Genomic DNA, 27,090 nt, shown 5'->3' on the forward strand with positions numbered 1-27,090 from the left:
CATTTCCCTTGACAGACAATTGCATCATACCACAATTGAATTAGGAAAGTAATGCTACATCAAGATAAATGTGTTTTGCAGCACCAGTAACAAGAAAGGTGCCAGAGAAGCTATGTTTGAAAATTTTTCATTGCTTTGCTTACAGCTAAGTCATGTCTCAGCCTCAGCTACAGCTGACTAGACCCAAGCTGAAATCTGTTACATGGGATATGGGAGAACTGATGGCGTGCACAACTACCATGCAATTAATGTCATTTTACCAAAGTAAATGAGCACTTCTGTGATCAACAGGACTAGAAAAATTGTTTCTGTCAGATTTGTATTTCGAGGAGGATATCCTAGATTGTATTTAATGAAAGATAGTTTTTATTACCATTTCATTAGTATAATTTCATGCTGTGGTCCTTATTTCTGTCAGGGCATACATTAGAGCTCTTTCTTTTACACAGCTACCTATTGCCGTGTCACTGGTAGGAATCAGCTTGTGGTTTCAGGTATCCATCAAATTTGCCTAGAACAGTTCAGAAGATTTAGAGGATAATAGATAAAGACAGATGGATTAGCAATCACATGGTGTGCTGCCATAAATGTTGTTTTCTTATGATGAAGCCCAAAAAGTGAAGGGAGTAAGGAAGCTGACTAAGGAGTGCATACAATGGAAAATTGAATACCGGTACCCTAGATCTGGCTCTCTTGGTATATAATGGCAACCCAAATATTAGTAATATTAGGTCACAGGGATTAACTTTTAGTCAAATGAGAGGATTTCACTTCACATTTAAATTTATCCTCAAATAAAAGTTGTTATTACATTAATGCATCATTATCTATCAGTATGATTAACCCCACTCCAGTAAGTATTCAAGTACCCCTCAGTATACATTTTGCAAAACCAAGTGTTGAAGTCCAGACCTACATCCATCCCACTCAGACTGGTAGCATCTCTAATAACAAAAAACTTTTCTTGTTCTATCCCCAGATTTCTGAGTATCTATTGCTGCTCTGCTGATCTGTAAGGCAGGAGTGAATTGCCACAATTTTTTAATGAGTTTGTTTTCTCTTCAGCAGCAGGCACTTGATGTCTTGGTAGCCCCTGACAGGGATGGTGCGAAGCTTAATGATCTGCATTCACTTAAGTAAGTGCTGTGGAAGGAACAATATGTCTGGAAAACATCAGTGGTCCTGTTGAGTAGGTAATGGGGCAGCAGGTACAAATGCACAGCCAGGATGGCTGGAAAGTATCCTGACATTCATCTTGCTTGTCAACCTTTATAGCATAAACAAAAGAACATCACCCTGTAATTCCTGCCACAAAGGGAATCATTCTTGATTTTGCTCTATTCTGTCATGAAATGCTACTTCACACAATAAATTTTCAATGAATGTTTTCACTTCCTGCTGATATTTATTCTGCTCTTTCCTTACTGTTTATATCTCTCTGTTTGCACACCATTTTCATATCTTCATATATTTTCATATCCACTTCAGCACCATTTATCCCATCAATAACTTCTACTTCAGCTCTTCCTCCTTTGTTTGGCCTGGCAGAGTGTCCTGGTACAGACAAAGGAGGCAAAGGAAACTGAGGAGAAACATACTGTGAAACAGGTTCTACAGTCTGAGCACAAGTCCTGTGAGGAAGCGCTGAGTGAGCTGGGGGTGTTCAGTCTGGAGAAGAGGAGGCTCAGGGGAGACCTCATCACTCCCTACAACTCCCTGAAAGGAGGGTGTAGCCAGGGTGGGGTTGGTCTCTTCTCCCAGGCAGCTCCCAGTAAAACAAGAGGGCATGGACTTAAGCTCTGCCAGGGGAGGTTTAGGTTGGATATTAGGAAAAAATTCTTTACAGAGAGGGTGATCAGGCATTGGAATGGGCTGCCCAGGGAGGTGGTGGATTCTCCATCCCTGGAGGTTTTTAAGAAGAGACTGATGTGGCACTCAGTGCCATGGTCTGGGAACCACAGTGGATCAAGGGTTGGACTTGATGATCTCAGAGGTTCTTTCCAACCTGTATGATTCTGTGATTCTGTGAGTTGAGCTCCTCTTTGAGAGGAACTGTAGTTTGTTAATATAGTGAAAGTAAGTTAAAACACCCTAGGTGTGGAAGACTGCTTCTACTTTTTTAAACATTAAAATATTAGTATAAAAAAAAATATGGATCATGGAGGAAAAGAGGTGGATTATAGGGTGTAGAAGGGGAAGTAGATGTCTTCTTAAGTTCTCAATAACTTGCATATTCATTTCTACCTTGGACCACTACTGAATTCCTAATCTGTGTTAAAAGATAAAATGTGGCTTCACAAGTTTCTGAATATTTTACCATGATTTCAGAGGAAAGAAGATTGGGTCTATCTGAAGAGAGTGATCTTCAAAAAGAATCAGCTTAGACATGAGGAGTCCCGATGCACTTGTCTTTGAATTTATCAGAAGAACACTTCAGTTTGCAGTATTGAGAGATAATGAAGCACTGAATTATTTAAAAGGATATTATTTTACCAGGATTTAGTATTGCTGCCATTGCCTTCTTGTGGAAGGCAGGCCTTTATGGCCATCAGGATGGCACTAGGGGAAGTGCTCAGCCAGAAGTAGGCCATGATTCACATCTCAAAAGTTTCACACCAGTGTATCTCCACAAATCCAAACAGATTTAAACCTAAGTAGTACTGAGAATCAGACAGTTGTGATAACATGGAGAAAGAAGCTCTGAGACTGGTAAATAGGAAGCACACTGAGGCATGCTTCTCAGGTCTACTACTGAGTGGTGTCACAGGGAGTAGGACACATGTATAGGGTACCCTGAACAAGGAAGGTGCCAGGTGTGTTACCTGATGTGTTGCAATGACCCTGACAGGAGAGATCAAGAAGGGAAAAGTAAATCTGAAATAAGTAAGGATGTGAAAACTTGGGAAGGGAGATATGTGACAGATGCTTAATGCTTTCCTGGCAGATGCATGGGGTACGTTTGGGTTCCCTTATAGTGGCAAGCACTTTCCTCAGTAAATTCAGCTAGAGAAGTATGATTTAAGCCTCATCAAGCAACTGCATGATATTTGAATGAATAGAGAAACTCATAAAATAACCTGTTTCCTAGTCCAAGCAGTACTCTTCACTGACTTCTGGGCATGCCTGAAAGACTCAGCTATAATTGAGTTTCAATTGAAAAAGTTAGCCAAGTACTGTGACAGCTTGACACAGCCCCTCACTGCTTGCTCCTTCGTGTCATTAATTCCAGTTTAATCAGTGCCCTAGATTCAGTGCATACTATAAGGAAAAAGAGCCAAGTTTCCCTTCTGACCTAGATGAAGAACAGCTGTTTTCAGGTTACTAACTTGCACTTCTCCTGTTCTGCATTAAGCAAGGTGGGCCTGCTGAGTCTGCCTTATATCACTATGTAGCACAATACCCAGAAGTGTAATTATGGGCTGAGATCACAGCTGGAAAGAAAAAGAGAAAGAGTGAGAAAGAGTGAGAAAGAGTGAAAGAGAGAAAGAAAGAGAGAAAGAGAAAGAGAGGGAAAGAGAAAGAGAGAGAGAAAGAGAGAGAGAGAGAGAAAGGGAGAGAAAAAGAGAAAGAGAGAGAAAGAGAGGGAAAGAGAAAGAGAGAGAGAAAGGGAGAGAGAAAGAGAGAAAGAGAGAGAGAAAGGGAGAGAAAAAGAGAAAGAGAGAGAAAGAGAGAGAAAGAAAGAGAGAGAAGGAGAAAGAGAGAAAAAGAGAAAGAGAGAGAAAGAGAGAAAGACAGAAAGAGAGAGAAAGAGAAAGAAAGACAGAGAGAGAGAGAAAGAGAAAGAGAGAAAAAGAGAAAGAGAGAAAGAGAGAAAGTGAGAGAGAAAGAGAAAGAGAAAGAGAAAGAGAAAGAGAAAGAGAAAGAGAAAGAGAAAGAGAAAGAGAAAGAGAAAGAGAAAGCGAGAGAGAAGGAGAAGGAGAAAGAGAGAAAGTCTGTTCCTATTGCTTTACCTAACCACTGACTAATACAGTCAGGCTCCCACTTTCTGTTGCTGTGCTGGCTCTTTGTGGTACCTGCACTTATCATGAGTCCTCAGTGGCAGCTCAGGGCCCTAGATTCACCACAGGTGCAAAGCAAGGTGCTGGGATAGCTCCAGGGCAGGCTGCTAGCAATAGAGCCAGGTAATGCCTGGGGTTGACAGCACCAACTCTGCAAGGAGCAATATCAGCCAGATTGGGCCTTATGCACCTTCATGAAAACCTCTTTCATCAGAGGCATGCATGGAAAGATGCTTAAACTGTGCTTTGGAAGAAGAGAGGTACATCCAGACCAAGACATGTTTGAGAACATGTGTGCATCTTCCTTGGTTTGGAAGTAGGAGAGCTCATACTCTGACAAAGGAAGGATGCAGCTATCAAGTTTCTGTAGTGAACGCTCTTTCTGGGTCTGCCGCTTTGATGGATGCATTTAAAATTACCACAGCCCAATGACCACATCCCCCATTCCCTGGTTTCAAGGGAGAGATAGCCCAGGGTCAGCTTGCACATTTTACTGGTTTATTGGTTACAAATTTTTAGGAGCATGACTGACTCCTCTCCCCAGCTGCCAAGTTGTTGCAGGGATAATAAATGTTACAATGCTTCCAAGCTGAGTTTACATGAACTTGTCTTTTTTTTTGGGTCAGATGATCAAGAAACCCCACCACGATACTGCTGGCAAAAATATTCTCACAGATGCTATGCACAGCACTGCAAAGAAAGCTGCACAGAGAGTTGGAGCAAGGTGGAATTAATACACTTTTCATCACAATGCTCGAAATGTTTGTGCCATTCTCTTCCTATAAGCCCTTGTTTGGGAGCCTGATGAGTTGCTTGTATAATCAAAACAATAATTTCCTGTAGTTCTAACACTCAACAGCCTCAAAACAGTCAGTGATGGTTAGCTAGTTAATAAGCAATTTGCCCCCCAAAGTTAAGAAGTATGTACGTTGTGAGAGCAAGGAGAGCTGAGGAAGAGAGCCTGAGAAAGAAGTGAAGCTGTCAGTGGTGGTGGTGGAAACAGGAGCAGAATCGACCCAACTTCTAGGATAGGCTTCACAAACCACCACCCTCATGTATGATCACTTTCTTGTGGTATAATGCACAGCCTGGTAATGAACAGGGCTGAGGATACTCAAGAAGACTGAATAGATGTTTTATTGTGTATTGTAACTGGTAACATTTTTTTTTTTTTTTTTTAAATCAAAGATTAAAAGTACCCCATGGAAGCAATCACAATGTTGTAAGCACATCTATCTTCAAAAGAAAGACAAAACAGGCTTCACAGATGCAGGAGAGAAACAGAATCGAGACAATTAATGACTTCCCCCAAATTAGTATATTTTCAATTGTCTTGAAACATCGCAAAAAAGCAGGAATGGTTGTCCTGGTGGTTCTACATTTAGAAATGCAACAGAAAAGCTGTAGTAGTGAGGATGAGGAACCATTATGTCTGTAGGTCAGCTCCAATTACTGAAGATTGAGCAGATATGTACAACAGCTATCTGGACTCCCCTGCACTCCAGGGATGCTCTTTCCCTTGGTTCTCCCTGAACCTGTCAGTGCCCTCTATCCCCTCCCCATTCCAGTATTCCTCCAGTTTGTTCTCATCTGTTGAATTTTGCCAAGGAGGTGAGGCTGAGCTTCTGCCAAAGGTGATGTCTTCCCCCTCCTTGCAGTTTAGCAGACGTGGGCTGCAGACCCCAACGCACCTACTGGGCACACAATGGTGACAAAACCACAAAAACCCCAAAAAAGAAAACTAAACAAAAAAGATTTAACACACAAGCCCAGTGAGAGGTGCTGCTGTAATCAGCTATTTTGGCACAGCAGGAGGAACACTGCAGTGTGGCAGGAGTAGTATAAGAAATACGCTGCTGCAGGGCACCCATGCTGGGGGTGGCTGGCTCCAACAGGCCAGGAGAAAGCCTCTGAGCCAACGCATCTTGACACATAACTTTCAGCCTGACGTGGAAAACAAGGGGCTGGTTTTTCTTCAAATGCAGTTCATATGGTCAGTGTTGATTGAAACTGCTGTAGAAAAACATGCAGCAGCCCCCTAAGGAGCTGCTTTTCCTTTCCAAGAGAGCAGCTTGGGAGGGATTGATTTATGGTGCACACAAGCACCTTTTGCCCTCTAGTTCTCTAGCCAAAAGGTACCATATTTACACAGATAGCAATGGCAGATCTTATGGCTGCCCCCAGAACAACATTTGCATGCTATCCACATTATAAACACATATCTCCAGTGCCCATATGTATGCATATGGTCTGACCCAATATTAACTCTTTTCTCTCTTTGCCTTCTCACAGCGTGGACCCTGTTAAGTGTTTGTATCTTACACACATGCAAGTGGTTTCACACACACCAAGCCCTCTTCCTTGCAGTTCCACAGCACCTCATTCTTATTTTCTTGCCCTTCATTTAAATTCTCTAGCCTGCAGCCCATTCTTCAGAAGGTCACATTAATGAGGACACCCCTCATTCTCCTCCAAGCTGAAGAGACCCAGCTCTCTCAGTCTTTCCTCATAAAGGAGATTTTCCACTCCCTTAATCATCATGTTTGCTCTGCACTGGACTCTTTCAAGCAGTTCCCTGTCCTTCTGAAGCCAAGGGGCCCAGAACTGGACACAATATTCCAGATGTGGCCTCACCAGGGCAGAGTAGAGGGGGAGAAGAACTTCTGTCTACCTACTAGCCACCCTGCTTCTAATGGACCCCAGGATGCCATTGGCCTTCTTGGCCACAAGGACACATTGTTGGCTCATGGTCATCCCATTCACCAGCATCCCCAGGGCCCTTTGTTCTATGCTGCTCTCCAACAGCTCAATCCCCAACCTATACTGGTACTGTGGGTTGTTCTTTCTCAGGTGTAAGACTTTACACTTGCCCTTCTTGTAATACATAAAATTTCTCCTTGCCCAACTCTCCAGTCTGTCCAGGTCCCTCTGAATACCAGCACAGCCACTTCTCCCAGCGTTGTGTCATCTGCAAACTTGCTGGCAGTACACTCTATTCCCTCATCCAGGTCATCAATAAATATATTGAGTAGTACTGGTCCCACTACTGACCCTTGAGGGACTCCACTAGAAACAGATATCCAACTAGACTCCATCCCATTGATTACAACTCTCTGGCTTCTAGACTTCAACCAGCTACTGATCCACCTCACTATCTAATCATCCGGGCCCCACTTCTTCAGTTTAGTTGAGGAAGAACATTAGGTAACACCCCTCCTTGAGTGGCCACAGAGCAGAAGAGCTTCTCAGCTCATCAACGTTTCTCACAGCCAGCAGGATATGCCTTGGCAGAATCCTGGATTTCTTATTATCCCGAGCAGCATTCCCTGTCAGCTCCAGGATCTCCACACTCGAGTACTCCAGCACAGCAGTCAGGTAGATGGCAGCGCCAGGACCAATCCTGTCAGCGTACTTCTCTTTTTTAAGGAGCTTGCAGACAGAACCCACAAGGAACTGCAGACCAGCCTTGGCTGGTTTGGTTTTCTTTGGCACAAGGAGGAGCTTTGTGGTTTTCTTCCCACATTCAGACATTCAAACATCAATCTAGTACAAAAAAAAAACAACAAAAAAACAAAAAACCAAACAAACAAAACAAAAACAAAAGAAAAAACAACCCAAAACCAAAGAAAGAAATTAAAAAAAAAAATTAAAAAAAAGAGAGAGAGAAATAATTTTTAAAACCCCTCATACAGAAACTGAGCATCTAAATGCTTTCTTCCTCCTCATATTGCTGCCTATCTAATCCGCTTTCAAATCAGTTTTCCCCTCTCAGAAAGTTTGCTAGTCATTCATAGTTTTGTCTGAAGGAGCAATGGGTCAATGTCCTGGTTTGGGCTAGGATAAAGGTGATTTTTTGTCTTGTACTTTTGCTTCCAGCTAAGTCTCTTGTAAGTAGCTGCACTTGCTGAAACTAACAGCAAGTTTCTCAGACAGTGTGTGCTTCTGGGACTGATAACACTCAGTGTTTATAGTTACAGCTAGAGACTGGTGTGCAGAGTCAAGGACACTACTCGGTTCTGAGGACATTTTGCCCTCCAGAAGGAGTAAAGAGGTCAGAGCTGAAGCCCTCCTTTAGGGAGGAATGGACAAGATAGATGGCCAAAATTCACCAGAATATTCCATCCCATACACGTCATACTCAGTATAAATTTGAGGGATCATGAGGGTCAAACCCTTTTCTGCTTCCCCTTCCTCTCCTGTCCCTGTTTGCTTCAGCATCCTGGGAGGATTCCATCCATTTGTCTGCCTGTGGTCCTGATCCATGCCAGCCCATACCTGTGCGTTCCTTCCTCCAGCTCCTGACTGCTGCTGACTCCAGGATTTTCCAGGGCTGCCCTGCAGCCTCGGTGGTGATGTGAGAATTATTGGGGAAAAGGGGGAGGAACGTGGTATCAATTTTCCTGTTTATTTGTATATATTTAGGTGTGGGTTTTTTTTTCCTATTTATCATTACTGTTTCATTAAAGCTGTGTAGTTTATATTTTCCAACCCATAAGTCTCTCTCCCTTGTTCTCTCTCCTTTCTTTATCAGGGAGGGAAGTCATTAACGCTGTCATTCAGTGTAAAACCCTGACAGTCAGGCTACTGCTCTAAGAGAGTCTGATGAGTTCCCAGCTAAGAGGCACCCACGTGCTCAGTTGGAGCAGCAGGTCAGTCATCTGCTAGATTTCAAACCTTTTCAAAAGACTAAGATAGAACTATGGAGCAAGGTCTGACCCAGTTCCAAAGGAGGACTGCTATTATGGAGAAAGGTTAAGCACACTTGGCTTCAAGATACTTACAAGTGCTCAGTAAGCCTGCAGGAAAATTTCATTGAACTTACCTGTGGTAGGAACCTAAGCAGTTTCTGCACTAATGGCCTTGTGAAAGCCAGAGCTAGAAATTCATGTCCTTTCCAGAAGTAAGAACAGGAGAAAAGAACTTTATCTACAGGAAACCACTTCAAATGGATCTTGTCTTCCAGAGGTGAGGGGACCTATTGCTGCAAGGCAACAGACCACAGTCAGGAACAAGACTTACAGGAGAAAGCTTTGATTTACATCAGATACTGAAATTGCTCTAGTCAGGACACTGTACATCAGGCTACTAGAAATGCACAAGTATTATATTCTTGTATGGTACTGCATTGATGCTAAAAAGCCCCATCACTTATTACTGACATAAAGTCTTTGGCAGTGAATAGTACCAGCTACTCTTTAACACCTAATTCAAAGCAACTGGAAAACAAACACAGGAAAATTCTGCTCTTGTATATAGAATTGGTCTCAAATTTTAATCATTAGTTGCTTTTAAACAATGAAAAGATCTACACAGATGTAGTGAGAAACTAAATTAGGTATCAAACTGAAGTTCTTAAAGGCACAATAAAAAGATAAAAAGATAAGTGTCTAAAAATCACCTACACAAGCAAATAAATTTAAAAACCCTAAATGTCCGATAAGAAGTCCTATACTAATCATAGAACTTACAAAACCATAATTTCACAGGAGACTACCTAACACAAACAAAGCATACTGTCATTTTTTAAGAACAAATTCTCACCTGAAGAGGTTATTGACTTTGCTTCTCTTCTAACAATATCAGTACCCCAATCCCTCAACCACAACTTCCACCAAGAGCTACCCCCTTTTAAATTCCACAGTGGTAGCCATATCATTACCAGCTCTGGCATCATTAAACACCACCTGGGTGGGTAATGACTAAGTCTCTCAAAATAAAAATAATAAAAAAAACCAGTGTCCCAACACAAGAGCAACACAGCACAGTCCCTGAGAGCATGAGAATTTGTCATTACTCCTTGCAGGGCTGCTGAGCACCTTGTTAGCTGATGTCCTCTGGAAACAAGCCTAATATTTACTTCCTTGGAGAACTGCAGTGTTGTTGATTGCCATTTAATTTATTACAGTTAGAAGGGGGCACACCTCGCCTTGCTGCAGCCATCAAGAATTAAACCCAGCAATTTGTCCCACTGCTCTTTATCCTGCCAGCAGTGGCCAAGCAGCTTTGTGACCAGGCTGCAGATCCTTGGAAAACTCAGAACTTCTGACAGTGGGTTCTCCCTCTTCAAGAACCCAATGGGACTGTTGCAGTCCCATTTTTTTTTTTTTTTTCAAAGTCATGCACAGCTGTGGTACACAGCATAGTATGTCCTGTCTAGGGTCAGGGGTGTGGTGACAGCTAAGTAATCTTTTTCTTCAAATACAGTAGTGCTGGCAAGTTAAGCCCTGCTCCAGCAGTTTTGCTGAACAGCTGGGTTAGGAGACATCTGTCCTCTGTTACTGTGAAACCAGAAGGATGAATTTTCAGATCTCTATACTGTCTGGTTAACTTACAAAGGGGTTGAACTATTGGCTAGAAGGCAGTAAACAAGATTGTTCTTCAACAAAGAAATACCTTAAAAATTGATGTTTGAATTGGACCAGCTCTTCACCACAAAGTGGGTGGTAGGGCCACAGCTCAAAGCAGAGATAGGGCCACAGCTCAATCAGTGTCTTTTACCATATGGAAAATGGTAGGTGAAGGCATCTCTAGAAGCTACTTGAGTACTGGCAGTGCCTTGCAGGGTCTGTTTAGTGGTGCTGAGCAGAGTCATGGGAGCAGCTTGCATGTAGGAACAGCACAAGGAGTGACACATAGTTCTGCACATTAGAAAAGGGTCCTGTAAGCAACACGCTTAAAAACTGCACGAAACTAGTACCTTGCTTGAGTCTTCTACCATTACAGCAAACCTTCAGATTTTTCCTCAGTCCAAAGAAATAATAATTTTACTGCCTGCTTTTACTTGCCCTGGTCAAACAGAGAAAAAAAAAATCAGTTTCACATGTTCAGTTTTCCATGTACCTCCTTTAAAACTTATTTTTTCATTACAGATGCAAGCAGCACGAGGTTAGTTACATAAAGCACATGTTTACTATACAGAGAAAGCTTAAGATCTATTCTCAGAAGTTTTTACTTCTCATTAGTACAGCATCCTCTGCTTTTTCTCACTTCACTGGGTTAACTGCAGGACAGTGAAGATCTCATCAAATTGGTCCTGAAAACCAGGCAGCGTACAATGACTGTTCGTGCTGCCCACCACCTGGAAATGACAGTGTCCACTCAGTCAGGTATCCTCTCTTCCCATTTTCATACAAGCACAGCTTGGAGCGAGTCATTAATTCAGCTGCATACAGCTCTGATGTCTCTCAGCATCATAAAACCTGGTCTGGAGGCTCTGGAACCCTCATGCCTTGAGGGAGGTAGGGGGGTGGAAGGAGCCAGGTCAAACTCAACAGGATGGGCAGATCTTTTTCAAATATAAAAATAAGCTCACAATCCAGCTACAGTTTAGGAAGCCAGTCCTAAAAAGGTTTGTTCTGCACAAGATGCTGTGAAATCTATGAGACAGTGACCTGGGGGCAGAGTGATCCCAATGCAGCTGCCACAGGTCCCTGGTTTCCAGTTCAACAGCCTCAGCATCTGCTACAAACAGAGGCACTTCACTGGGAGGCAGGGGAAAGCTTTCAATGGCTCAGTCAGCAAAGGCTGGGGGGGGTCTTTTGAATATGGGGACTTTTTCAAGGCAGTCACCTCTACCAACAGCACAATTATTGTGCCAGGTTTTAAATAACCTACCTATGGTTGTTTATAGGTGAGGAAGACGAGCAGACTAAAAAGAGGCAGTCAATCACTACAGCTTCACAAGCAAGATGACTTGAAAGCATAACATTACTAACTTCTAAAGCAGAGTTAAATCTCTGAGGCTCTCAGGTAAATGCACTATGAACCTGTGATGGAAGAAAAGTTCACATGAACAGGAATAGCAGTGTGTGGCTTGGCTCCTCTTTTTGCTCCACAACAGCTACCTGCAATGTATTCAGAAGTAAACCTATACTTGACTTTTAAAGTTATTTGGGTGATAAACTTTTTAAATTTTCCATGTTACTCCAACCCCGGAAGGGAAGCTGAAAACAGAACAAAGAACAGCGCTGCATTCCAGGAACTTTATTACAAACTTTAAAAATGCATAAAAATTAACAGGGAAAAGTACTTGACAAAGAAGAAAATGCATACAAATTAGTTCTACCAAGTGCCATCATCCATAAGTGCACAGACCAGACCAGGAAAAACATTTTTCACTAGCTACCACCTTGACCCTGAGAAGGACCAGCATCTCTGAAAGATTTCTTCGGAAGAAGCTGGGAAAGGATATTTGGCGTAACTCCTCCTTGAGGAATGGTCACAGAGGAGAAGAGTTGGTTCAGTTCACCATCACCTCTCACAGCCAGCAGGATATGCCTTGGCAGGATCCTGGATCTCTTATTTTCCTGAGCAGCATTCCCTGACAGCTCCAGGATCTCCGCACTCAGGTACTCCAGCACAGCAGTCAGGTAGATGGCAGCACCAGGACTAACTCTGTCAGTGTATTTCCCTTTTTTAAGGAGCCTGTAGATACGACCCACAGGGAACTGCAGACCAGCCTTAGCTGATCTGTTTTTCTTTGGTGCAACTCCAGATTTGCCAGCCACTGTATGCTTCTTTCCATGTCCGGACATCCTGATGGATAAGAAGACCAAAAGGGGTGGAGATCTTCAAATTATCGGTGTGCTTGGGCTACAGGTAACTGGTGGCAAGAAGAGAAAACAACAGGGAGAGTTACACCTAGTGTTCTTCCACATCAAGGAGAAAGCTTAAAGAGAGAGAGCCACACACCATGGTATGTTAATAGTGAAGCTAAGACTTTAATCACCTCCCTTTCCCAGCCTACCTTTTAGGAGAGGGTACTTGTTGCAAAACCAGTGTTCTGACAACCTGACAAGAAAGACTTATTAAAGTAGATATCAACAGCTCAAAAGAAGAGGCTTTTCCCTTCTACTTAGAATGCACTTGAGACTGAGACACAGCGAGTATTCCTCAATGAGATTTTCTTAAACACTGTAAATGTTATGTCAAAGCTAACTTGAGCCCAAGCCTTCCTCTTCTTCTAAGAGAAATCTGTATTCTAACTTCTTCCAATACTAAGTTAGAGCTTTCTTTTACTTCAAATCTAACAATTGAAAAAATCCTGCAGCCCATAGAATCTTATACCCAAAACACTCTAAGAAGTTTTCATGCAGAGTTCTAAATTAAAACCCTAAGGAGTATTTTCTGGTTGCTGTGAGAGAAATGAAAGTGTTCACCATTAGGAAAAGGAAAAACTTATTTGAACATCACAATGTAGACTAAAGAATAGAAGTTACCATCTGTTTACTCAAGATTCAGTCAAACTAGAATACTCATACAATTGGGAGGGCAAAATTAATTAATTAAATAATATTTCTAGGAATAAATAGGACAATCTCTTCCAGCACAGATGTTTGCAGCATACAAGAACATCTATTACTAGGTTACCATAGGTGGGTTTTTTTGTGTAGTTTTTATAGAAACTTAAATATTAAGAAAAAACAGAATAAGATTTGAAAGGCAGGAACAAAGAAATCCCAGCCCATAATAAAATCCAAGCAAACCAAGCCATAACTCCTTATCCCTATTTTCATATTCTGATTACTTACATTGCAGACACCGTGTGCTGCAAATGCAGACAAGTTTAAAAACAGTATAAAGTTCACAATAGCCCCAAACCTCTTACTATGCATTATAAATGAAAAACACATTCCATTACCGTCAAAAATTCTTCTAGTCTATGCTTCTTTACAGACAGCACTCAAAGGCAAACAAGGCATACAACACTCTTACCATTGCCCCTAGTCCTCGGGCAGACCCTTTTTATTAGCAGCTTTTCCCCTCATTAGTGGCTCACCTGGACAATTAATGAGTCATTCTCACATGTGGTTCATATTCCTTCTAACACCTGTGTGCTGGTTTCTGCTGGAATGAAGTTAATTTTCTTCATAGTGGCTGGTATGGGGCTGTGTTTTGGATTTGTGCTGAAAGCAGTGTTTAAGGAGATGTTTACAATGTAATTCAGAGGTGTTACAGGAATTGCTCGGCAGGGCTTGCACAGAGTCCAGCCCTTCTCTGCTTCTCAGCCCTCCCTAGCAGCCAGTAGGTTGGGATGCACAAGGAGTTGGGGTGGGAAGCAGGCAGGACCCCATCTGACCAAAGGGATATTTTGGTCTAAATTACTTAATGCTTTGCTTATAAAGCTAGAGGAAGAAGAAGGGAGAGACATTTGTCTTCTCAAGACACCATTAAGCATGATGGACCCCAGCTTTCCTGGAGACAGCTGAACACCTGCCTGCCAATAGGAAGAGGTGAATCAATTCCTTGCTTGGAATGAATTCTGGTTTGCTTGCGTGCAGAGTATTTGCTTTACCTGTTAAACTGTTTTTATCTCAAACCAGGAGTTTTCTCTCTTTTACCCTTCTCATTCTCTCCCCCAACCCCACCCGGGGGGAGTGTTGTGAGTGAGTGGCTGCATGGAGCTGAGCTGCCGGGGGAAGGGGGTTAAACCACAACACCCTGATTTGAGGGAACTGGAAGAAACAGTTTATAGATGCCCAGAAGCAAATTCTCAAGGACAGGGGAAAGCCAGGCAGTCTCCAAGGTCTGAGCTATAGCTGTATTTCAGTCTCACCACGTAACTGTTACCTCTCACCCACTCAGTCTGGAGCATTTCTCTCTGTACCCTGTGTGTAGAATCACTCTTGTCTTTTCTGCTGAAGCTTGAGAAAAAGAACACAGTGGAAATGTGCCCTATAAATATGATATGGTTTTAGTTGTGTAGAAGGGAGGAAACTGTGTATTGCTCTATCTGTGTTCTGGGCAGGTGGAGTTATGCTTTGTTCATCTGAGCCTGAGCCCCACCAAGTGATGTGATGGGACTGCTCCTAGGATGTGGGCTTCTGCTCCCTCTTCTGGTAACTCTCTGCCCCACGTGCGGCTCAGGGGTTTACTGTGGGAACAGAGGGGTTCTGGTGCCAAGGGTTTTTTGCTAGATCCTCTCATCTAATTCAAATTAATATATTTGATCACCTTTTAAAAAATGAGTGTATACTCTCTGCTCAAGCTCCTTCTGTATCTGCATCCAGGTGTTAAAATAGGTTCCAATCATCATCCTATAAGAGCCATGGGTGGTATTGCAGACACAGAAGATGACTGTTCAACCAGCAGGTCCTCCTGAAAGCCCAGGCTCTGACAAAATGTTAATACAGCAAAACTGGCACCAATAGCTAAGCTTTCAGTTCTGAAAAAAACTCCGGAGTGCCTGCAGAAGTCCCCAAAATTGTGATTCCAAAACCATAAACTCAAATGCTGTGCTGCCAGAAGGCTCCGTAACCCTTTACTTTCTGATCTAGACTTCTTACATCATGTAATTGTGGTTCCATTTGTCATTCAGGAAGCCACTTTTCCCACAAAGATGTGTGTTTAGTCCAAGCTGGGTGAAGCTGAGTGTTCCTCCACCTCAGGACTCTGGGAGACAAATATGGGGCACTCTTCATGCATCCAAATATTCACTATAACAACTGATGTCTTCTTGAAGCACAGCCATCTATTTCTTCTAATTCAGACACAGAAAAGGTGGCTGTGCTTTTCTTTTCAATAAACCAGCCTTAGCACAGGGTAAGTGCCCCAACACCCTTCAGGATACATGGGTGTGAACAGGATGTTTAACTTGTTATAACATGTTATAACAGGGCTTCTGAATTTCCCCTTCAGGCCGCTGGCAGAGCAGAGACACAGTCATTTCTCCAAATGCCCCCAACACCACACTCTTAAAGCCTGCTCGTAGGTTGTGTGGGGATGTTTTTCAAGGGACTCAAAGCTGGGCTCCCTTTCCTGGTGAGCAAGCTGACCATTAGGATAGAGCATAAAAGGAGGGGGAGATAGTACCAGGCTTCTTCCCCCTTCTCCTCTGCTGCATGTCCTTGAGAAGAAAGTGCAACATATGCTCAATTCTCTGAAAGGGAAGACATGCCCATTTTTAGGGGATGGGGCATTGATCCCAAATGGACTGGGGTTACCACACTCAAACCACTCCTCAGAGTTTGCTTAATGATGTTTCAATACAGACTCAAAATGACAGTAACTATTTAGGCAGAAATTTCTTCATATTTTAATTGTCCATGACTCAATCCTAATGTTATTTGAAGTATTGATAGTTATAACTGATAAGAATAGATAATATAGGTTTGATTATTTTATTTAATTTTTTAACAGAACAGGAAAATAAAAATTAGGGCAGATGCCAGTGGGGAAATAACGCAGGATATGAAATGCAAACAGACAAAAAAAGAGACTTAGAGAAGAGGAAAGCAAAGAGTTACAGAGAAAAACTAAAGTAGAGGAGAGCCCCAAAACTCACCAACAGTATTTGGATGCTCCTAGGGAAGCATTCCCTATGGCTGACAATTTATTTGGGTTGTTTGTATGAGGGTGCCAGATTTGGTTTATGCATTCAGGTGTAGAGTAACACCAGGACACTGACCAGTGAGTGCAAGGAGCCATGCCCAGCTCAGCATGCTGCCTGGTTGGGATGCCCACGTCTCATGGCCATGCTGCTTTCCCTGTGTGCCCTACAGAGTCACACTATCCAACAGGGGCTGGGCACAACAGGGGCTCACAGCTCTGCTGCCACACTGCAGGGGTGTCTGTGAACTCATTTTAGCAGGGCTGACCCACAGAAAATGGACTTCTCTTCCCCTCTGATTGCTTCACAGGTGAAAAAGGAAGACGGTAAGGTGCTAGGAAGTAGCCCACTGCTTCTTTTTAACTTCTGAAATGAGTTTCAGAAACACGAGTTCCGTAGAATCATAGGATGCCAGGTTGGAAGGAACCTCAAGGATCATCTGGTTCAACCCTTCTGATATTTTTTGTAAGATGTGTCTCAGCACCCTGCTGAGCTTAGACTTTAAACTCTCCAAAGTGGGAGAATCCACCACTTCCCCTGGGGCCATTCAAACGTCTGACTGTCCTCATAGTGAAAAATTTTCTTCTTGTGTTCAACTGGAATTTTCACCAGGAGCAACCTTTGCCCATTGCTCCTTGTCCATGTGACTCTTTGTAAGTCTCTATCTTCTTTATAGCCCCCCCTTTAAATACTGGAACTTGTAACAAGGTCTCCCCTAAGCCCTCTCTTCTCAAGGCTGAACAAACAGTTTTCTCAGTCTCCCCTCACATGGCAGGTGCTCCAGCCCTCTGATCATCCCTGTGGCTCTTCTCTGGACACTCTCCAGCCTGTCTGCATAATTTTTGTTCAGCAGGGACCAAAACTGAGTGCAAGTTCAGTTCTTTGTACTTTCTGGAACAAATTTCAGAACATGTTTTGGATTGCTGTTTTTTTGTTGTTGTTGTTTTGATTTTTGTTTTGTTTTTTTGGGTTTTTTTTTGTTTTGTATTTTGTTTTTTTTTTTTCCCTAGACTAATATAAGATTCCTTGCTTTTTTCTTCACTGTGCAACTTTTCCAGAGCATCTTTTGGAGGCTACTTTTGGAGAACACGATTTCCTACCCTTCGCCGTGTGAAACGAGGATAAAAGGGGCAAAGCAAGACCAGGGCTGCAGCGCAAACCTGGCTGAATAGGGATGAGGGAAGGTTTCTCAGGTTGTGCAGGCTGCGAGGCTGTGCCCCGGGAAGCCGGGAAAGAATCCCTCTGTCTTCCATGACCTGGCTCCTGCATCGTTTCCTAGCTGATGTCGGTTTGAGGGGTTTTCTGGCTAAACAACCCTTGGGTTAAAGCTCTCCTGCCACGGGCTTTAGTCAGCTCACACACCGCCCCTTTACGACCGTGGCTGTAGCATAGTGACTCAGGAGAACAACCACCCCCAGGGCTGGACCGGCCGCCGGCACCGGCCTTATTAGGCGGTACGGGAAGCGGCAGCGGCTGCTGGGCCCGCCCCGCCGGGGAGCTCCGCCTCCTCCGGCCGCGCCGCGCACGCCGGAACCGGCCCAACCCAGTGTTTCTCGGCCCACTTGGTTCTGACCTACCGGGCCCCGGCGGCAGGATGCAGGTGAGCATTCAAGAGGCTGCGCGCTCCCGGAAGGTGCTGTGGGGGGAGCCCGTCCGGGTGGATGGTGAGGAGAGGTCGGCCAGGGGGAGGCTCTCGGCACCGGCCCCAGCCCCGGCCCTAGCCCCGGCCCTGGCCTGGCAGGCAGTCATGGGCCGCCCTCACCGGAGGTATCGTCCGTCTTGAAGTGTCTGTCATGTGGTGATCGTGTTATGAATCTCCGTGGCATGGTTCTGTGGCGGTTCACTGGTTAGTTTTTTGTTTGTTCGGTTTTTTTTTTCCCAGTTCCGGTATTTATTTCGCTGCCGTAGTCAGCAGAGGGGCGGGTGGGGGTTTTGGGGCACCTCAGAGCGTGTTGGTGAGCGACAGAAGGGACTTTGGCCACAACAACCCCATGGGGAGCTCCAGGCTGGGCACAGAGTGGCTGAGAGCAGCCAGGCAGAGGGGGACCTGGGAGTCTGGATTGACAGGAAGCTGAACATGAGCCAGAAGTGTGCCCAGGTGGCCAAGAAGGCCAATGGCATCCTGGCCTGTATCAGGAACAGTGTGGCTAGCAGGACCAGGGAAGGGATTCTGCCCCTGTACTCAGCGCTGGTGAGGCCACACCTCGAGTACTGTGTCCAGTTCTGGGCCCCTCAGTACAGGAAGGATATCGAGGTCCTGGAGCAGGTCCAAAGGAGGGCAACCAGGCTGGTGAAGGGACTCAAGCACAGACCCTATGAGGAGAGGCTGAGGGAGCTGGGGCTGTTCAGCCTGGAGAAGAGGAGGCTCAGGGGAGACCTCATCACTCTCTACAACTCCCTGAAAGGAGGGTGTAGCCAGGTGGACGTTGGTCTCTTTTGCCAGACGACTTTCAACAAGACAAGAGAGCACGGTCTTAAGTTGTGCCAGGGGAAGTTTAGGTTAGATATTAGAAAGAATTTCTTTATGGAGAGAGTGATCAAGCATTGGAATGGGCTGCCCAGGGAAGTAGTGGATTCTCTATCCCTGGAGATATTTAAAAAGAGACTGGATGTGGCACTCAGTTCCATAGTCTAGCAACCGCAATGGTGGTTCAAGGGTTGGACTCGATGATCTCTGAGGTCCCTTCCAACCCAGCCAATTCTATGATTCTATGACTGCGAGATGCTGTGCGAAGGGAAGAGTGACCACAGCCAGAGAAAAAAGCAAAACAGCTCTGACAAAACAAAGTAACCTGGTGTGCAGTTCGCTGTGGTACTTCGTTTTGGGGTTTGTTTGTGGGTTTGTTTTGTTTGGTTTTCCTAGTAGTCCAGAAATCCTGTGTTTTGGCTTGGAGAAGAGATGTGGTCTTCAACAGACCTAGCATAAGCTGCATTGAGGCAAGCTGTAGCAAAACAGTGGGTGCTACATTCAGGTTTGGGTTTTTTGGGGGTTTTTTTGTTTGTTTTTTGTTTTTGTTGTTCGGTTTTTGGGGTTTTTTTGGTCCTAGACAGTAACAAAAAAAAAATCACTCAAGTAGGTGAGTATTCATCTCTTGATTTTTGTGTATTTAAAAAATGAAAAATAAAAAAAATGCCATGCAACTTGGAAAAACTTATGCTGAGCTTCCCAACAATACATGGCTGCCTCCTGGCCTTGTTTTGTGGGATTATGTGTGGATTTCACAGTAAAATCTCTTAACTTTCATGAAGAGTCTAGGCATAGATCTAGGTCTTACTTCTCTACCAATAGCCTTGTCGGGAGGAGACCGTGCTTGCTTATTTTAGCATCTGTGTATTCACAGACTGGTACCTACCAAGGAGACTTGTATGTATCCAGTTGGGTCTGCAAGGCTGGTGCCTGGGTGTCTTCTCACCAGCAGCTGCCATGCAATGATTGCTGATTTGGTGTCGTGTTGTTCTGTTGAGCCTCTGTATGTGAGCCCTGTGGCTAGCATGATTCTTTGTCACCCAGCTGCTTTCCTTGCCTTGTCTCTCACCTTATGAGATCTTCAGCAATGATTATGGCACTTCAGACTTCTGTAACCTACCAAGGTAGGGTGTGCTGTGAGTGTCATAGAGTCACAGAATGGTTTGGGTTGGAAGGGACCTTAAAAGATCATCTTGTTCAAATCCTCCTGCCATGGGCAGGGACACTCCCACTAGACCAGGTTGCTCAAAGCACCTTCCAACCTGGCCTTGAACACTTCCAGGGAGGGGGCAGCCACAACTTCCCTGGGCAACTTGTGCCAGTGTCTCACCACCCTCACAGTAAAGTAGGATAGAATGAAAGAAAATAACTCTTCTGGGGCTGCAGAGAAGCCTCAGCATCAGGGGGATGCACACTGTGATTTCCTGGCACCATTGAGATAGTTACCACTTTAGCAATTTGCTGTGTCTCTTGAAAAACTTGCTGATATTAACTTCTGGTAGTGTCAAAGTTTTCTTTGAATACACATCATCAACTTCTTGTTCTGTTCTAGGACCCAAATGAAGACACAGAGTGGAATGATGTCCTGCGTAAGAAAGGTATTCTTCCTCCAAAAGAAAACCTTGAGGAACTGGAGCGTGCAAAGGAAGAGGAGGAGCTTGCCATCCTTCAGAAGTCTCTTGGTGAGTGACCAGGCTAACTCAGGTAGCAGGAGCAGGACAAGTCTTGGAATGGTTCCTAGAGGAAGCTTGTATAAAGAAGTGGCCAAGAGTAATGTTTAGATGCATGTAAACTAATGTGTCTTTCCCCAAGTCTGTAAAGAATACCAAAGATACTTCTTGTAGAGAGTGGTTGGTTGTTGGTGGTATCAAACAAATAATTCATGAGCATGTGCATTCATTCAGCACAGTAAAGCTTTCTTCTTGATGTCGGGTCCACATTTTCATGGAAGGAAATAATTAAAAACTGCAAAAAAAAACAGTGTGAAGGGAGTCTGCCTTGTAAATGTGCAAGTAAAAGCATCTTGTGACCATGAGACCTCTTGCATGATTCCTATTCTCTGTTGTTCAGGCATCCCTGCTGTGTTGTGAATCTTTTAGGCACTTCTTGGCTGCAGCCACCAAACTTGAAAGCTAGTTGCAGAACTTGTGTGCTAATCTAAGCAGCCTTCAGCTCCAAGTCCTTTACATCATTGCCTTTCCATCTATATGTCTAAAGTGTGTAATATTTTCTAAAACCCCAGTTATAGTAGTAATTATAAAAGGCTGTATTTCCCATAGTTAATCTGTTCCGAAAGTAAATAATTTCTATTGGTCTGATAAAGGCTTTAATCCCGGCACAAGGTTTTTGTTGATTTGCTGCTTCATCCATTCCAGTGAGAACTTATGAGGATATGACTCTGGAAGAGCTAGAAGAAAATGAAGATGAATTTAATGAGGAAGATGAGAGAGCTATTGAAATGTACAGGTCAGAGCAGCATACAGAACTTGGGTTTTATGAAAATTGGATTACTTTTTTTTTCTTCTTTTATATTTTGTTAGATATTGTTGAAGAGAGGAAGGATGTTGTTAGGCCTGATGGTAGAAAAAGTTGGTTTTGTTTCTTGTCTCTTGTAAAGCTTCTAAATGTCTTTAATGGGATAACTGGGTTTAAATTTGATGTCCTTTATCTACACCCTGGTATTGAAGAGATAATGTGCACCCGCTGAGTGCATGCCTAGGGATTCTAAGAGCCTTGAAAATCACCTCCAAGATTTCTCAATTTTTGCATTAATGAGATTAAGGTGCTACAGGTTTTTACATGGTTACAGTGTTAATTTTCCACTAGCTCTATACCACCTTTTGTGATTTTTGCCATTTAGTTTGCTAGTTAATCTGCAGAAGAAATATGTGTGGCAGAAATGGCAAAAAAAAAAGTGTTAGGAAGCCCATTTGTACTTCTTGCATGTTGGTGGTTGTCACTTGTGATGCAAATATAAGAGCATCCATAGACCATGTTAACTTGCTTTTGTTGCTCTGGAATTTGAAGATGTTTGTGGTGTGTCTCTGAAGTTGAGGTTTCAGCCAGGTACTCTTAAGTGGTTTTCTGTCAAAAATGGATCTGGTCTTAACATCTCTTTCCCATTTCTTCCTGTTCAGGCAGCAAAGGTTAGCAGAAATGAAAGCAGCTCAAATGAAGAATATTTTTGGTGAAGTTATGGAGATTTCTGGGAAGGATTATGTTCAAGAGGTTACGAAAGCTGGAAAAGGTATATGGGTAGTCCTACACCTCTACAAACAAGGGTAAGAATTTTTTAACCTTTAAACCTTTCACTGTCAATGGCTGGAAATGCTCTGGACAAATGTGTTATTATTGTGGAAATTAAGGAACTGACTCTCAAGTTCTAAAAAATAAAATACCGAATTAGTAGTTTCCTTACTAGGACTGCTTAATTTGGCTCTAAAGCAAAAATATCATAAAGTGTTTTTTTAATATATCTGTGTGGTATAGTGTGACTAGTTCAGCTGCAAACAGCTACCATAGAGGTATCTGCTGCCACTGAAATATTGAACCTTGGAAAAGATTGTGTACAAAATGTGAGAGGCTGTGCATTAGAAGTATCACTGTACCAGATCTGTGGTTTGGTTACCAGATGCAGAAAAACGGAGTAAATGAAATTTCCAGTCCTGTCAGCATGATGAAGACACTTGACAAAAAGTTCTGATAAGTTGCTAGAATTTTGTGGAGAGGGTTAGAAATACTTGATTTTGTTCATTGTTTCTAATGTCCTCACAGGTTCACTGTCTGCTTGTCACAGGTGTTCATTGTCCATTGCATGCTGTCTTCCAGGAGCTTTTCTTTGGTTGGCTCTTGCTCATGCTATTTTTAAACATCATATTTTCATAAACCAATTTCTTTGTATGGTAGAGGACAAGGCTGTATTGCTGCTATCTTAAAACAAAAGACCTACCACTGACCAAAACCTCCAGTGATGCTAATTTCCTTTGAATTCTGGAGTACTGGATAATAAAAGTATCCAGAAGTTGCTTCTGGTACATCTGTCTCTCCGTAAATGCTACTTATAGAGCAGATTACTTTCTAGCTAGTCTTACATTTTCTTTTTCTGTCTGTTCTTCACAGAATTCCACTTTGTGCCTTAATAAATCAACATATGAGTGGGCTTGCAAAAAAATTCAGAGATGTGAAATTCATCAAAGCTATCTCCACCACCTGCATTCCCAACTACCCTGATAAAAACCTGCCTACGATATTCGTCTACCTGGAGGGAGACATCAAAGCTCAGTTCATTGGCCCCTTAGTGTTTGGTGGCATGAATCTGACAAGGGATGGTGAGTGTCTGCATCTCCAGTCATCCAAAGTAAAACACAAACTGCTTTGCTGGAAATGGGAGAAGTGAGGCTTAGGAGGAGAAGGAAGGTACTAAAAATCAATTAGATTTTTTTTGTACTCATATGGCTCAGCAATATCAAGGCTATCTTGTAAAAGCAGTGAGTGGCTGAGTAGGCCAACATATAGGTATTTGTCTTACATGTGTGTGCAAGCATTCACACCCTATATCAGGTGAAACAGATTTTCCTGAATATGGTAAAAGGTAAATAGTACCCACACACATTGCTTGGGGCTCTTGTACCTGAATGACTGGTTGTGCCCTGGGTTTCTTGATAAACCATGCAGCTGACAATTGCTTGCCTATTGCATTGTAGGGCTTCTTGTTTCCTTTTCAAGCTGATGTTATCTGTTGTACCTTCCTAACACACATGCTACACTCCTCATGAGCCTTTAAAGAGAGAGAGCCTGTCTGTCCCATTGGGGCTGCTAGCCTAAAATTGGGCTGCTTCCTTTTCCTCCTGCCATCTCCTGGAGATAGCAGCACATTAAACTCTTTTCTTAGTGGTCTGGAGTTCCCAGGGCTCTGTGGGGAGAGGTTGTTACCTTTCTTGGAGGTTGTGTTTTTTCCCTAGACTTACTTCTCTTTGCCTATTTCAGCATAGGCTGGGATGTGCAGCCTTCTCAGCATGACATGCTTCAGGAGGTGAGGGCAGTCATGCAGATCTCAGAACACTGTGGCTTTTCAGTAAATCTACCTTTTGAAGGTGATTGGCCAGGGATGGTTTCCTTCAGCAGTGCTTGAAGACTGAGGTCAGCAGTGAAAAACACTCTCACTGGCAAATAAATGCAATTCAGATGTAACCTAGTGGATTTCACTTCATTTAAAAGGATACCCACCAGCTTTCTGAGGGGGCATGTTTGTCCAGATGCCTTCAAGCTTTTTCAAGATCAGGCTTTAAGGACATCCTTATCTGAAGTAGACCTCAGTTAAGCAGCATTTCAGGGTTCCTGTTGATTGATGTCACTGTGTATGCTGGGATAGGATGTAAAGAGGTTTTTTGGGGGGGGGGGGTTTGTTTGTTTGGGGTTTTTTTTTGTTTTGTAACTAAAACCCTGATGTTTATGGGGTATCTTGAGTGTCTCCTGTAGAAAACACTTCCCTGGTTTGATCTTTCAGAAAGGGAAAAGCACACGAATGAGATCTCTGGTTTGAGAGGAGGTATCTCTAGTTACAGCAGTTGCCTGATTATGTGCTGAAGTCAGCAGTGGTAGCAGAATTTATAGTTACCTTTTTCTCATTTTTAGCACATAAATAGTAGATTTAGGGGTGGACCAACAAGTACAGGTAATTCAATCATCACAGAAAGCTGGGCACTGAAATTCTGCATTTCTTTTATTACTTCCTTCCTTCTCTCTTAAGCCTAGGTGGCTTCCACTGGCAATCAAAGGAAGTGTGAGGTTGTATTCATTACTCTGTAATGTCTGAAGGAAATTGGATTTAATGACAGGGTTGCCAGCAGGACTAGGAGAAAGGTTTCAACTGAAAGTGTTGTATTGACTTTCTATCACTTCTGGGAAGCTATCCAATTTGGGTCTATACAGTAATAGGTCTGCCACTGGTGGTGGAGTCTTTCTTACTGTCTTGCTAAGAGGCTAATAATGAGTGTGTGGTATAGTGGGAAAGGGGTGAATTGTGCTTATAGAGTACATCCCTGAAAAATACCTGTAATTCAGATGTGTAAATGGAATTGCTACAATATTTTTTTTTTTTGCCCCTCAGCAAATCTATCCCCTGCCTCTTCTGATTTTCATGAACTTGGTACATGATGGAAACAGTTGTGATATATGAGGTGTATTCCTTCAGCAGCAGTAGACATGCAAGCTTCTCTTCTGCCCTTATGTGGGTAGAAGGAGGTGGGATTCACTCACTGTCACTGGGAGAGTCATCTTTAAAGCTGCTTCTTTGCCTCCATCACTTCTTTTGCACTCATGGTTGTAGAAAGAGCAGAGAGGCACTGGGGATGCCAGCAGTGGGATGCAGACCAGTATCCTGAGCTCTGTGCCCTGGTCTGAAAGATAATGACTGTGAAGGGAGAGCTCAGCTGGAGCAGGAGACGGGGCAGGAGCTGGGACCTGGGGGTGGGAACAAAGGGGGAGGAGTTAAGAAGCAAGGGCCCTCATTTTGGTGCTGGTGATGGCAAGGTGATAGCAGAAGTCAACTGTGGAAGCAAGGGTGGGAAGGGCAGTGGGAAATTGTGGTAATCTGAGGGTTTGTGTTGTTTTTTTGGGGGGGGAGATGGTGGGGTTTTTTTTTTTGCTTTTGTTGTTGTTGTTTGGTTGGTTTACTTCTGAAGGTAAATTTAGGAGGTACATGATGCTGTTGTAGAAAGCCCAATGTTCTCCCCCCAGATTCATGGCTCTTGTTTTCCTCTGCACAGAATTAGAGTGGAAGATTTCGGAGTCGGGTGCCATCAAGACAGACCTTGAGGAGAACCCCAGGAAGCAGATCCAGGACCAGCTCATGTCCTCTATCAGGGTGTGTGCCCCAGCCAGGGTGGAGAGTGACTCGGAGGATGACTGACTCCTGTGTTGGCATGAAGTTTGATACAGTGCACTGGCAGCCAGCATTTGTACCTAAGAGCACTGGAGATGGTCACCAAGATCTTGCTGAGCCCCAGAAGGGTAATAGTTCAAGAAAGCCATGTATCCAGAAACTTCTAGAAATTAAAGAAGTTTAAAAAAAAAACAAAAACAAACCATCCCGCAACTTCACTCAGGATCCTGAGAGACATTTTATATTTTGAAGCCTGAGTAAATATTACTCGAAGTTTTAAAATACAGACATTGGTGGAAACATAGGTCTCTTGTTTTTGTTTTTTTTTTCAGTAAGTTGCTGATTTATTTTAAAAATCTGAAATATGAAGTGGCCTGGGTTTGGCAAACTTAACCAGTGTAAATCAAATTGGAATGGCTGGTCATAAACATATTTGGTTGTAGCACTTCACTGGGCTTTCTGTCAATGCACTGTGCATAAATGTTGGACAACCTGTAGAGCTGGTGACCCTTAGGTGCTGCTGAAGGTGCCATTTAGCTCTTTGCAGAGGTGTGCTGGAAGGAGGGCCACCACAAAGCCATGACCTGGGATTCTGGCCATCTCAAGCCTCAGTGATGGTCAGTGTCTCCTGGTCCTGAACTGCCTTTTACATGCATCAATTAATTAAGCTGAAGTATTTTGCCTTTTGCTGGGACTGAGCTTTCTGCAACATGATTACCTGCTGATTAGGAAAGAAAATTAAAGATGGTAGTGCTTGAGGGTGAAATTGCTTACCTTTATTTTCACAGATTCACATGTCTGATGCATTACTATAGTAGTGTTATTGATGAATGGAAGGGAAAATGATATTTGAAAGGCTGACGTTTTTCTGTATTAAAGCCTTCCATCTTCTAGGTACAGCAATAATAAACTGGAGTCTTAGAATAGAACAATCTGAAATACGACCTTAATTATAGATCTGCTGATACTCAGAGCTGCCTGCTTAACTTTGGGTTGGATTTAATATCCCTCTACACATTCAATTTGTTTGCTCTTGGGCTCACAAGCTCCAAGAGCTTTTGCTAACAAGGCTGCCCCAAGGATGTTTCGTTACATTGGTAATAGATTCTGTGAGTGGCTGGTACAGAATGCAGTGCTCAATAAGCAGCAGTTTTTATTTTAGTTTTGCTTTAGTTCATAGCAAATTCTAAGCAGGTTTCCTGCACTCTGTGTCCCCAGACAACAAATAATTGTTCCTTAAACTTTAGGTGAAGTTGTAAGATCCTGTTGGGAGAGCTTTCTCATTGAGATCTAAGAATGGTGATTTGACCATCACACAAGTATCTTTTCTTTTTTTGTGTGTCTGGCAAAAGAACCAAAACACTAAGAGTGAACAAGTGGGCCAAATGCAATGAGATACAAGCTAATGAATACT

The 27,090-nt window shown here is 43.2% G+C and overlaps 3 protein-coding genes across 3 annotated transcripts; 1 reads left to right on the forward strand and 2 right to left on the reverse strand.

The window, feature by feature from the left end:
* Positions 1 to 7,181: 7,181 nt before the first annotated feature.
* LOC115598942 (histone H2A-beta, sperm-like) lies at positions 7,182 to 7,529 on the reverse strand. Its single transcript, XM_030457853.1, has one exon. The coding sequence runs from the start codon at positions 7,527 to 7,529 to the stop codon at positions 7,182 to 7,184; it is 348 nt and encodes a 115-aa protein (XP_030313713.1).
* A 4,586-nt stretch (positions 7,530 to 12,115) lies between these two features.
* On the reverse strand, positions 12,116 to 12,532 carry LOC103532374 (histone H2A-beta, sperm). Its single transcript, XM_008498119.1, has one exon. It carries the CDS (start codon positions 12,530 to 12,532, stop codon positions 12,116 to 12,118), a length of 417 nt encoding a protein of 138 aa, XP_008496341.1.
* A 5,283-nt stretch (positions 12,533 to 17,815) lies between these two features.
* Positions 17,816 to 26,602, forward strand: PDCL3 (phosducin like 3). The gene is made up of 6 exons (XM_030469250.1): positions 17,816 to 17,926; positions 20,346 to 20,475; positions 21,169 to 21,259; positions 21,931 to 22,074; positions 22,913 to 23,121; positions 25,561 to 26,602. The coding sequence occupies exons 1-6, from the start codon at positions 17,921 to 17,923 to the stop codon at positions 25,701 to 25,703; spliced, it is 723 nt and encodes a 240-aa protein (XP_030325110.1). The 5' UTR covers positions 17,816 to 17,920; the 3' UTR covers positions 25,704 to 26,602.
* The last annotated feature ends 488 nt before the right edge of the window (positions 26,603 to 27,090 follow it).

This window comes from Calypte anna, chromosome 1, assembly GCF_003957555.1.
Source record: "Calypte anna isolate BGI_N300 chromosome 1, bCalAnn1_v1.p, whole genome shotgun sequence".
Lineage (NCBI taxonomy): Eukaryota > Metazoa > Chordata > Aves > Apodiformes > Trochilidae > Calypte > Calypte anna.

What these genes read in the sequence shown, in the direction of transcription:
- PDCL3 (XM_030469250.1), top strand. An exon ending in CATCCTTCAGAAGTCTCTTG is followed by an intron (nt 20,476 to 21,168) that starts GTGAGTGACCAG and finishes CATCCATTCCAG; the next exon opens with TGAGAACTTATGAGGATATG. An exon ending in CATGAATCTGACAAGGGATG is followed by an intron (nt 23,122 to 25,560) that starts GTGAGTGTCTGC and finishes TCCTCTGCACAG; the next exon opens with AATTAGAGTGGAAGATTTCG.
- LOC103532374 (XM_008498119.1), bottom strand. Translation starts at nt 12,532, where the DNA reads ATGTCCGGACATGGAAAGAAGCATACAGTGGCTGGCAAATCTGGAGTT.
- LOC115598942 (XM_030457853.1), bottom strand. Translation starts at nt 7,529, where the DNA reads ATGTCTGAATGTGGGAAGAAAACCACAAAGCTCCTCCTTGTGCCAAAG.